The 13103-nt window shown below is 42.0% G+C and overlaps 1 protein-coding gene across 2 annotated transcripts; it reads right to left on the bottom strand.

Annotated features, from left to right (window-relative positions):
* Positions 1-382: 382 nt before the first annotated feature.
* Positions 383-9366, bottom strand: cyld2 (cylindromatosis (turban tumor syndrome) 2). Of its 2 annotated transcripts, none has more exons than XM_064966642.1 (14): positions 9206-9366; positions 8366-8865; positions 7464-7596; positions 6621-6856; positions 6338-6506; positions 3442-3574; positions 3173-3280; positions 2819-2898; positions 2603-2669; positions 2255-2387; positions 2023-2131; positions 1721-1839; positions 1376-1580; positions 383-992 (listed from the first exon to the last, which is right to left on the bottom strand). In XM_064966642.1, exons 2-14 carry the CDS (start codon positions 8798-8800, stop codon positions 805-807), a joined length of 2115 nt encoding a protein of 704 aa, XP_064822714.1. In that variant the 5' UTR covers positions 8801-8865; positions 9206-9366; the 3' UTR covers positions 383-804. The 2 variants fall into 2 exon arrangements, with proteins under 2 accessions (XP_064822714.1, XP_064822713.1); XM_064966641.1 differs by having other exon boundaries at positions 9245-9366.
* Positions 9367-13103: the final 3737 nt, after the last annotated feature.

The following is a 13103-nucleotide window of genomic DNA, read 5'->3' as shown; positions in this document are numbered from 1 at the left end:
TTTTAAGAACTGGGGGATTTCTGGGCATAATTCAATCTTAACTGAAGCACAATTGAAATAGTTTAAATGCACATTTTGATCATTTTAAGCAGATTATTACAACCAAATTAAACTGGGAATGGATAACTTAGGGCAGGGTAGCTTGGGGCGGCAGGGTAGCCTAGTGGTTAGAGCATTGGACTAGTAACTGGAAGGTTGTAAGTTCAAATCCCCAAGCTGACAAGGTACAAATCTGTCGTTCTGCCCCTGAACAGGCAGTTAACCCACTGTTCCTAGGCCGTCATTGAAAATAAGAATTTATTCTTAACTGACTTGCCTAGTAAAATAAAAAAATTAAAAGCCCTTTTCATTCAAACTTTTCAGTCAATAAAACACAAGGTACTACAGTATATATTATTTCATTCCTTCAACATAAAAAAAGCAGGAAAACACTGACATTCAACAGAATTCCACAAGCAGTCATAGATCCACTTCAATTCCATAAATCTACAGTATACATAGAAATGCGCAACAATAAAACATTACCAATAGTTCAAATGCCCTTCCTCACCCCAACTTCATCAATCAACCTTTATTGAAACAAAGGTCAATTACATTGACAAAGGAAAACATTTGAAAAGACCTTGGTGATTATTTCAGTTATCATAAAAGCATCCATTTAAAGTTTAAGTTGTTCAACTAATCATCAGTGATTTGTTTTTGTGAAAACAAACTGATGTCATGGCGATGCTGAAACCAAGGTTATTTTAGCACTGTTGTGAGAACACTGTGTTCTCTTCAGTACACTTCAGCCTTGTGCTGGCTTTATCTGTAGAGGGCCATGGATGCGCTCTGGTACAAACACATGTAGGAGTCACACAGCAGCCTGCGGACAGGCTCTCCAGCCTGGGAGGGGTCAGCCCACACTAGCTCCTCCTCTGACTGAGACAGGAAGTCACCCACCTCGGGACAAGCCCTGATCTCTGGAATGTTGTAGCCACTGTGGTCATCACCTGTAGAGGGGGCAGATGATTATTTATCAGAGTGGAAGATAGATAAGACTAGACATATGTCATGGTGCAGTGTTATCTCAATATCAAGTCAGGAGGTTCAGAGACAAAAGCATGTTATTGGATATCTAGTGAACAGGAAAGACAAATAACATCACAAAGCATGGAACAGTCTGCAATTGTACATTCGTGATTATTTGTTCAGCACCTCGGGAGAAATTAAAATAGTAGTATGTTCTTCCTTTTAGATTGTTTTACCAACCCGATGCCATTAACACACATCCACTGAATAGATTTTAAAATAAACAGTGCTTCAACAGACTTGTGATGGTAATAGACTAAATTCTTATTTATAAAATAATTGTGTTCTTTGAGGTCAATCTCACCACATCTGTCCGCCATGCTGTCGAAGAAGAGCCAGGAGCGAGGGCCAGGCCCATACTTCACAAAAGACACATAGTGGCTGGTGTGGATGCAGAGCACAGCGAACAACTGCATCATGTGCCTGGGTAAAGGGGCATCTGCCGGAACCTCCGCTGGCACTGCCAGGGCTCTAGGGCAGTGGCCCTTCCGAGACGGATGAGTGTGCACCTGTCACAAAGGGAGAAGTGGAGATGGAGGAGGGGAAGAGGGAAAGTAGAGGGAGATTCAGTAAGATAGAAAAATAAATCAATACACTTGCAAGTAGAAAAGATGTAAATCAAACAGTAATGCTGCTTAACGGTGTCTACCTGTGTCTTGCAAGTAGTACAGTACTGTTTGACTCTTCCTGGCTGGAGCTTGCGGTCCTGTAGGCACTGGGAGCACTCATACTCTGCCAAACGCCCACAGAGGAAGCACTCTCGGGGGGCTGATGGGAGAAAGAAGGTGGGAAGCTGTCACTCAACCTGAAGACAGTTTACTATGGCAAGCTATGCTTATGGATTTACTGTATGGCCTTTAATTCATAGTTACATGCGTGGCAGACGTGTGACCAGCGTTTTGCAAAAAAACTCTGTCAGTCTTCATTACATTGACTGATGGTGTAACTCACAGTTGTACAGAAGATCTGTGATGTCAAGCTCTGTTGAAGGGATGATGTGGGGGAACATCTTGTACTTTTTCCCAAACCTTGGCATCTGGACCATGAGACAGGATGGGATCTGAGGGATATATTAGAAACATTAAACATTAGAGCAATGGGATTGCCTTCCAAAAAGAACGTGGGCGGCTTACAAGGCCTCGTAAACATAACTCCTTAGACAACCTTGCACAGTATCACCAACCTCCTCAAACTTGAGGCCACAAGACAGGAAGGAGGTATCCAGCAGCTGCTGAACCGTGGGAGTCTGTGTCACCTGCTCCTTATCCAGAATAATCTGGAATGTGTAGGCATCCTGAGATGTGTTGTTATTCGATCTGAGACCCAGAGAACAATCAAGCTAAGCTACTCAATCATGGCAGAGTGACCAAACAGAAACTCAGAAAAAAGTCCAGACGATTAGAATGGAGATGAGCAGAGTGAGGAGGGGAAGCAAGGAGCAATAAGTAGCCTACAGCATAACCTGCAAGAAAGATAAAGATATGGGTCAGGATGTTAAATAGAGCAGCAGAGAAAGGTGACTGGTTCAAACCTGAGTTTAAGCAATGGCTCCATGCACAGCACCCGCTGTATAAGGATTGTGATGAACTCTTCAGGGTCTGCAGGGAGGCAGGACAACACCATTTAAGAGAAATCAGAGACACTGCAGCCACTCAAAATTGATAATTTAGACATCATTTCCCTTAGCTGGTATCACATTTATGTTGAGAGACCCATAGAAACAACACTTTGAGAAGTGTGTGAGTACCTTTCTCTTCTGTTACAAAGGTGTCACAGCCGAGTTGCTTGCGGAAGTTCATTACGCTCTCAGCAGGCACAAAACCTTGTCTGTGGATTACACCCACTAATGTCACTCTCAGTGGCCACACACAAATACACACAACACACGGAAATGCACATTCATATAAAGTGCATATACTGGGCCTGAACATACACTACCAATGTGCCAGAGTAATACCAGACATGCATTGAGAGAAGGCGTTTTCTTTCTCAGTCTGGGTAGATTACAATGTCATAACGCCCTTATTTTGAAGAGCAGTTGATAATACAGGCATGCCTGAGGGTCAAGAGGATCTAGAAAAAAAGTACAGAATGTTTATACCGGCGCAAACAGTTAACGATGTCTCTCCTCAGAGAGCGAGATATGCTCTGTTCTGTGTCAGCTGGTTTGTGGCAAACACTGTCCAGGGTCATGGATGAGCTGAACAGACTGTGGAAAGATGTATTACTTTTGTTAGCTTGGCAGTGGTCCTGGCACAGCATTAAGTCATTCTTACAAGAAACTGGGCTTAACAAAAAATGATGCCCAACAGTGTAAAATTGTCATACAACTATGAGTTAGGAACAATGAGCAACAGGAAGTAAGTTTACCTGAAGAGAGTGGCATCAAGGTAGCAGGAGTTGTAGTGCCCCTGGATCCCCTTCATCTTGCCCACGAGCAAAGACAAGGCTTCCGACTCAGGGATAGGAGGGACATTCTCATCGGTTTCCTCCAATGGAGTAACTGATGCAAACCAAACAAAAACATGAAGTACCACTTAGATAATAGAAATCCAACTGATGAATGCTTTATATCTGCTGTTGGTGGGTGTTTGGTTCATTGTGTGTATGGTTTATGGCTACCTGGACTATTTGCATTGTGTGCTCTCCCCAACCCCTCTTTATAATTTTTTTACCCCCAATTTCATGGTATCCAATTGTTAGTAGTTACTGTCTTGTCTCATCGCTACAACTCCCGTATGGACTCGGGAGAGGCGAAGGTCGAGAGCCATGTGTCCTCCGAAACACAACCCAACCAAGCCACAATTCTTCTTAACACAGTGTGCATCCAACCGGGAAGCCAGCCGCACCAATGTGTCGGAGGAAACACCGTACACCTAGCGACCTGGTCAGCGCACACTGCGCCCGGCCCGCCACAGGAGTCGCTAGTGCGCGATGAGACAAGGCTATCCCTACCGGCCAAAACCCTCCCTAACCCGGACGACGCTAGGCCAATTGTGCGCTGCCCCATGGGCCTCCCTGTCGCGGCCGGCTGCAACAGGGCTCGAATGCAGTGCCTTAGACCACTGCGCCACCTGGGAGGCCCCTCCAACCACTCTTTTTACACTGCTGCTACTCTCCGTTTATCACATATGCATATTCACTTTAATTATACATTCATGTACATACTACCGCAATTGGGCAGACCAACCAGTGCTCCCATACAGTGGCTAACTGGGCTGTCTGCATTGTGTCCCACCTACCACCTGCCAACCCCTCTTTTACGCTACTGCTACTCTCTGTTCATCATATATGCATAGTCACTTTAACCATATCTACATGTACAGTGGGGCAAAAACGTATTTAGTCAGCCACCAATTGTGCAAGTTCTCCTACTTAAAAAGATGAGGCCTGTAATTTTCATCATAGGTACACTTCAACTATGACAGACAAAATTAGAAAAAACAGTAGGATTTTTAATGAATTTATTTGCAAATTATGGTGGAAAATAAGTATTTGGTCAATAACAAAAGTTTCTCAATACTTGGTTATATACCCTTTGTTGGCAATAACAGAGGTCAAACGTTTTCTGTAAGTCTTCACAAGGTTCACACACTGTTGCTGGTATTTTGGCCCATTCCTCCATGCAGATCTCCTTTAGAGCAGTGATGTTTTGGGGCTGTTGCTGGGCAACACGGACTTTCAACTCCCTCCAAAGATTTTCTATGGGATTGAGATCTGGAGACTGGCTCGGCCACTCCAGGACCTTGAAATGCTTCTTACGAAGCCACTCCTTCGTTGCCCGGGCGGTGCGTTTGGGATCATTGTCATGCTGAAAGACCCAGCCACGTTTCATCTTCAATGCCCTTGCTGATGGAAGGAGGTTTTCACTCAAAATCTCACAATACATGGCCCCATTCATTCTTTCCTTTACACGGATGAGTCGTCCTGGTCCATTTGCAGAAAAACAGCCCCAAAGCATGATGTTTCCACCCCCATGCTTCACAGTAGGTATGGTGTTCTTTGGATGCAACTCAGCATTCTTTGTCCTCCAAACATGACGAGTTCAGTTTTTACCAAAAAGTTCTATTTTGGTTTCATCTGACCATATGACATTCTCCCAATCTTCTTCTGGATCATCCAAATGCTCTCCAGCAAACTTCAGACGGGCCTGGACATGTACTGGCTTAAGCAGGGGGACACGTCTGGCACTGCAGGATTTGAGTCCCTGGCGGCGTAGTGTGTTACTGATGGTAGGCTTTGTTACTTTGGTCCCAGCTCTCTGCAGGTCATTCACCAGGTCCCCTCGTGTGGTTCTTGGGATTTTTGTGATCATTCTTGTGATCATTTTGACCCCACGGGGTGAGATCTTGCGTGGAGCCCCAGATCGAGGGAGATTATCAGTGGTCTTGTATATCTTCCATTTCCTAATAATTGCTCCCACAGTTGATTTCTTCAAACCAAGCTGCTTACCTATTGCATATTCAGTCTTCCCAGCCTGGTGCAGGTCTACAATTTTGTTTCTGGTGTCCTTTGACAGTTCTTTGGTCTTGGCCATAGTGGAGTTTGGATTGTGACTGTTTGAGGTTGTGGACAGGTGTCTTTTATACTGATAACAAGTTCAAACAGGTGCCATTAATACAGGTAATGAGTGGAGGACAGAGGAGCCTCTTAAAGAAGAAGTTACAGGTCTGTGAGAGCCAGAAATCTTGCTTGTTTGTAGGTGACCAAATACTTATTTTCCACCATATTATGCAAATAAATTCATTAAAAATCCTACAATGTGATTTTCTGGATTTTATTTCCTCATTTTGTCTGTCATAGTTGAAGTGTACCTATGATGGATATTACAGGCCTCTCTCATATTTTTAAGTGGGAGAACTTTTGGCACAATTGGTGGCTGACTAAATACTTTTTTGCCCCATTGTACATACTACCTCAATCAGCCTGACTAACCGTTGTCTGTATGTAGCCACTCTACTTTTATAGCCTCGCTACTGTATATAGCCTGCCTTTTCACTGTTGTCTACTGTTGTTTTATTCCTTTACCTACCGATTGTTCACCTAATACCTTTTTTACACTATTGGTTAGATCCTGTAAGTAAGCATTTCACTGTAAGGTCTACACCTATTGTATTCAGCGCATGTGACAAATAAACTTTGATTTGAGGTGTGGGCTGCAAACCAATGCTTATAAGGCTATTATTACAATGGCACAACCTGAGATTATCGACACTGTTTCTGCATGTGTTAGTGTTAGGAAGGACCTATACAAGTAGTGTCTAACCTGGGAGGATATTTGTGGCTTTGAATGTCTCCTTTTCAGAGCGGAGACATAGGAACCTTCCATCTGGACTGCACTTTGTTAGGGGCAAAAATAGGGCCCTGCCCCCTTTACAAGTGAAATACCGCTGGCCTCCATACGTCCCATCTGAGCAATTATTCACCTCATAATCCTGATGGCAAAAGAGTTGCTGAGGAATCAAATCTGATTGAGATATTGAAATCTCAGAAAGGAGAATAATAGGTAAGCTCAATAACATTGCTTAAACAGTTCACATTACACTCACCAGCTCAATTCCTGCCCAGTCAATTTTATTTTCTGAAAGGACTCCCATCCACTGGATTACCCCATATACAGTGATCCCAGTGTTGGACGTTACCTCCACCAGGGATCCCACATCAAAAGTGTGGTGTGACAGGCTTTCGGGTGGGGTGACACTCTGGTCTACATCTCTCACTTGTCGTCCACAAGATCCCATATTAGGCATGGAGCTGATACGTGACCCCGCTTTTCTTTTAAGACCTGGGGGAGAAGAAGTTGAAGAGGGGTAAGAATGACGGATCACATGGTTTCTGTCCTTGTCACAAGACCCATGTCATGAGACTGATCTGTGGTAAACATGTCTATCTCCATAAGAGGTATGTAGAGAGCTCAGAGCATGTGATGATCTCTGCTGCTACATTCCAGAGCACCTGGGCCAGTTTTACCAGTTCTGTACAAGGAACCGCACTTTGCCCACTGTCTAGCCACAGGTGCTGCTCATTGCCGTCCAATAACGTGTAGCACTTATATTTTAGCATTTCTTTCTGATAAGGGGGAGGCGGGTGGAGGGGTATTTTGCTTGCAGGTACCCCAATGCGCAGCAAGTCCTAAAATGATGATAACCGTTCAAAGAATTATGTCTGTGAAAAGCACGTTTGAAATGAGAGCCCAAAGCCACTGGGTTCTGAAAGCTGATATTCTTTCCTTACAAGAAAACAAGTAAAGTATGTAATGGGTTTAAAGACTGGAAAAGCCAGGTAAATGTGTCATATTTTGTAAATAAATGCACGTAGGCCTATGAGCTTGCTTACTGATCAATGACAATGCATGGGGATTGAACACCAGCAAGTAAACATGCACTACTGACCCTCTGAATGACTGTCTTTCCAGCTAGGGCCAAGGCCTACAGAGTACGCTGGGACAACCTGGACAATGTCTGCTGCACTGAACAGGGGAAGAGTGGCGGGCTTCTTAGATGACACTGTTTGATTAGAGTCTTGCTGAAATGGAAAGGAAAAAAATAGATCAAGTAAACACAATCCCTATACAGTAGCAATGCTGAGAATTGTTACTGGTAAGCCAGAAATACAACAAAATGCATTTGAACAACTGCAAATTCCTCAGTGTTATTAAGTTTCAGATGTTACGTAAAAGTTATGTACTGTAACTAATCCGATAACATTATGGATCTTCCCCTGATGCCTTGTTTACACCTACAGTGTCATTGTGCAAAAATGGTACACAGCATCATCTGGATATGTGTGTAACAAAAGTAAAACAGTAAAACAACCTTCTGCTACCATTTCTGTCAAGCTGTCTACGCATACAGTTTGACGCATACGTTTGATAAATCCAAATATGGACCATACAGAATGCACTGCAACTGCCTCTGCAAAGCAATGCTGCAAGGCAAATGCAGCGTTCCATTGGAAACTAACGTACTTCTGGTGTACCAAAATGCAATGACACTGACGGTGTGATCGCAGTGTGAGAGACATTCTTGTCTCCTGCTGTCACTTCCTGAAACTCATGTAAATCAATGAGAGGTTCAGGTGTACTTGACTTGTACAGTTTACAGTGTATGTCATACTGTGCAATCATTAGGCTACATTTTTCAATTATCGATGAGAGGATCAAAGACAGTAGAAATTCCTGATTATTTGCTTATACATTGGGCAAAATGCTCAAAGTTATTCAACTTTCTCTATGGCAGTGTCTATGCTGATATGGACATACCAGATACCAGATTTATATAAGTTGCATACTCACCACAAACTCAACCTCAAAGCCCAGCATCAGCAGGTCTCCTTGGTTCTCCTTCTTACCGATCAGCATTATGTTCCTAACCAGCCCTGGTTGGTGACCCTTCTTGTGCTTAACTACCACCAGGTCATCCTGAGACAGCACACAGATAGCCAAAAAAAGCTGGGGGTTACACAGGAGCTCCAGGCGTTTGCTGGAGGGGGACACGAAGAGCAGCAGCTGGGCCTGGTGGCAGGTGAGGGGGTATGTGTCCTCCATTTTCACCATGCCCCCACTCTTAGGGTTACCCCCACTGCTGCCACCTCCGTACAACAGTCCCATCAGCTCTCCCTTCTGCATCTCTGCCTCCACACGGCCGATACATCCTCTTGCAAACCCTTTTCTCGCCTTCCCCCGTGTCACTATGAAGAACTTGTCCTTCCCTTCTCTTTTTGATTCCATCCCTCTTCTAAAGTGCAATATTCCTGCTGACAAGCAATGCAGACGTTGTGTGACTAGAAGCCACCCTGTCAACGAAAGAAGTAAAGAAAGTATTATTGTATCCTTCTGATAGTGAATGTGAATTCACAGCCATTTCATTGTGCTGTCACATTCAAAGCATGGCTTTAAAGACTCTAATTTAAAAAGAAGTGACAGATAGGTAGAATCAAGGAATGCAAAAGGACTTCCTTTATACATTATTTGGGTATACAGTTTTTGAAATCAATTCAGTTTAGGATATTTTTTTTGTCGTGACTTTTGGCAGTTTTTAATTTAACATCAATCTCAGTGGTAACAGTATACGGGTTTTAACACATTGTTTCAACAAAATAAGATACATGACAACAATGTATCTCTAGTAATTACCTTTTATTACTAGAATGTAATTGAGTCAATCTTACTGACCGTTTTTCCAAGTATTTGAAGAGCAGTTACTCCGAAGTTCTACACACATTCGATTGCAAAAGGTAAACTACATCCTCGCTACCGTAGCTCCGGAATAAGGAAGTCATTCAGCCCAGTTAACTGATACTGTAGCTCTGTGACCGAACACGCCCGTTTTATACGATTCTCTATCTGACAGAGACAATTCAGCATGAAAATCGTGATTTTTCTTCAAGATAATATTGCGTCAGAAAATTCACAAATTATCATTAGGATTTGGGTAACGTTATATCTAACGTTAGCTACATGATAGTAGTTATTTACTAAGCAAGTAACTGTTACGTATTGTATCAGTCACAGAAAATTGCAGGTTGTCAATCAGTGTCGCAAATAATTGAACAGTATCAAGACAGAGTAGCCTACTCGGGTATTTAAACTTCAATGTGGGATAATGTTAACCTTATCACTCTAATTATCTACAATATAATATCCCCCTCCCCATGAGTGACAGAGGGAATATCAGCTATGCATATATATATATTTATTTTTAAACATGTATGCCCTTGGCCTATTGTTAGAAACAAAAACACCATCTGGTTATAACCTTGGTCGGTCACAATGCGTGTTGTTGTGGTGGTGCAGCAAACTAAAAGGAGCTAGCTAGCTGTTAGCTAACTAACGTTCATTAGCTAGCTGTGTTAGCTAGCTCATTGAAAACTCTTGCTTGCAGGCAGTTGAAGAAAATATCGTCTTCCTCTGTCACCCACCAGGTGAAAACATATTTTAAATAATTGTTCGGATTATATAATCAAATAAAATGCCATTAACCATGAGAAATATTTTGGGCGCTTGACAGCTGCTTTTTATCTTATTAAAATTAAACCTCTGCATTGTCAGTTTAGACGCGGGGCTGGAGAACGGGAGCTTTAAAATTTTGATTGACAGATCGGTAGAAATATGTTCTTTAATTAACATATATTTAAGCAATAAGGCACGAGGGGCTGTGGCTACGGGTTGTTCTTAGGACAAAGCCTTCAGCCGTGGTATATTGGGCATACCACAAACCCAAGGTGCCTTATTGCTACAATAAACTGGTTACCAACGTAATTAGAGCAGTAAAAATAAATTTTTGTCATACCCGTAGCATACGGTCTGATATACCACTGCTGTCAGCCAATCAGCATTCAGGGTGTGAACCAATCAGTTTATAATTTAAATACATTCACATAAATATTCTATGATATGCTCAAATTATATATTTCATAAATATATTCTGGACATATATGTAAATATATTTTGAATTCCCAGCATGTATGTACATACAGTGCCTCTTTCAGAAAGTATTCACAACCCTAGACTTTTCCACACACATCTTGTTACAAAGTGGGATTAAAATGGATTTAATAGCAAACATGTTGGTCAATGATCTACACAAAATAATCTGTAATGTCAGTGAAAGACATTTTTTTAAACATTTGTAAAAAAAAAAAAAAAAAAAAAAAAAAATGAAAAACAAAACACTAGTACTGTATACCTTGATGAGATAACTACTCAAACCTGAGTCAATACATGTTAGAATCCCCTTTGGCAGCGATTACAGCTGTGAATCTTTCTGGGTACATCTCTTAAGAGCTTTTCACACCTGGATTGTGAAACATTTGCCCATTATTCTTATCAAAATTCTTCAAGCTCGGTTGTTGATCATGGCTAGACCATTTTCAGGTCTTGCCATAGATTTTCAAGCAGATTTAAGTCAAAACTGTAACTCAGCCACTCAGGAACATTCACTGTCTTCTTGGTAAGCAACTCCAGTGTAGATTTGGCCATGCTCAAAGGGATATTCAGTGTCTGCTTTTTATTTTTTTACCCATCTACCAAATAGGTGCCCTTCTTTGCGAGGCATTGGAAAACTTCCCTGGTCTTTTTAGCCGAGTATGTGTTAGAAATTCACTGCTCGAGCGTGGAATACAGAGATGAGGTAGCCATTCAAAATTATCTAAAACACTATTATTGCACACTGTGAGTCCATGCAATATACGTGACTTGTCAAGTTTTACTCCTGAACTTATTTAGGTTTACCCTAACAAAGGGGTTGAATACTTATTGACTCAACACATTTCAGTTTTTAATTTTTAATTAATTTGTACAAATGTTGAAAAACAATTCCAATTTGACATTAAGGGATATTTTGTGAAGGCAGTCAATTGTTTTTCTCAATTTAATCAATTTAAAAGTCATGCTGTAACGCAACAAAATGTGGAAAAAGTCAAGGGGTGTGAATACTTTGAAGGCACTGTATGTGAAATACATTCATTTTCCATATGGGCTGGCCAGCGACATAATCCATCTCCCAGGAATATGTGGTTAGTCATCTGTCATAATTATGGTTTTGTATTGTTCTCTATAACAGAAAGTTTCATAAAATGTGTTCTTAAGCCATTATGACACTGTTTTGTCTTTTTATAGTGACATTGGAGGTATATATTTGCTTGTCAACCTTCCTATGCCATTTTCCTATGACATCAGCCCTTTGGCACATTCTCTACTCCGAAGAGGCCCTGGCTAGTAGGAGAGTATGTGTTGTAATTGTAACGGATGTGAAACGGCTAGCTTAGTTAGCGGTACGCACTAAATAGCATTTCAATCAGTGACGTCACATGCTCTGAGACCTTGAAGTAGTAGTTCCCCTTGCTCTGCAAGGGCTGTTGCTTTTGTGGAGCGATTGGTAACGATGCTTCGTGGGTGACTGTTGTTGATGTGTGCAGAGGGTCCCTGGTTCGCGCCCGGGTATGGGCGAGGGGACGGTCTAAAGTTATACTGTTACACAAGGAAGGTGTTGAGCACACAGTTTAATACTTTTGGGCTGCTGATTAACAAGCTAAAGAGTTAAAACCAACAATGAAAACATAGACACATGCCTTTAATGTAAGGGTTGACAGTGCCACTGATATTGGAATAAGATCGAGTAACTTTTTAAAATCTGGATATTTGCCATTTCAACCCATCCCACGCTGCATTCATTATTAGGAGCAGGGTTTGGTGGCTTGTTTGGGAGTCAACATTCACACATGAAGTGCATTCTTGGAGATATACAGTAGCTGGTGGCTATATGGATCATCTTTACCTCGACAAAACAGCAGTGACTAACAGCAAATATCTGATTTGTAAAGAGCGATAATGTATTTGCCTCTAACTTCTACCAAACATTAGGGCAAACTATATTTATCTAGTTCTGCCTAGGCAAGTAGTGCCCCCTTTTGGACAACCAATACTATTGTGACCTAGGTTGGTGGGTATAGGCTATTCACATCTTCACACGCAGAGATGAAATCATATGTAAAAGTAGTGGCCCCAGCCGACTTGTAAGTCGCTTTGGACAAAAGCGTCTGCTAAATGGGATATATATGTCTACCACAGGTGGTTGGTGGCACCTTAATTGGGGCGGACGGGCTCGTGGTAACGGCTGGAGCGGAATGGGATCAAATACATCAAAATCATGGTTTCCCTGTGTCTGATGCTGTTCCATGGACGCCGTTCTGGGCCATTATTATGAGTGGTCCTCCCGTCATCAGCCTCCTGTGATGTCTACCACCTTTATATTAGATCTGCCTTAATATATGCCATCATCCAGGAGGGACATATTTAATTTAATTGTTGTGGGGGAACCAGTCGGATAAAACACTCCAAACAGTCTAACCGACCACTCAGAGGTGTCCGCATAGTCCTAAAGCACACCATTGCCACCAATGGAAGTTCCACACCTGCCATCATCACACTAGGTAAATCTAAAATTGTAATACATTAATTTTTTAATAAACATACTCAAATATTACTTAATCTTCTTATGTTCACATTGAAATAAAGCCATATTCTCAGAAAG

The sequence above is a fragment of the Oncorhynchus masou genome, chromosome 5 (genome assembly GCF_036934945.1).
Source record: "Oncorhynchus masou masou isolate Uvic2021 chromosome 5, UVic_Omas_1.1, whole genome shotgun sequence".
In the NCBI taxonomy this organism is placed as follows: Eukaryota; Metazoa; Chordata; class Actinopteri; order Salmoniformes; family Salmonidae; genus Oncorhynchus; species Oncorhynchus masou.
The sequence above is the reverse complement of the archived record's forward strand: the minus strand, read 5'-3'. Positions and strand labels throughout refer to the sequence as shown.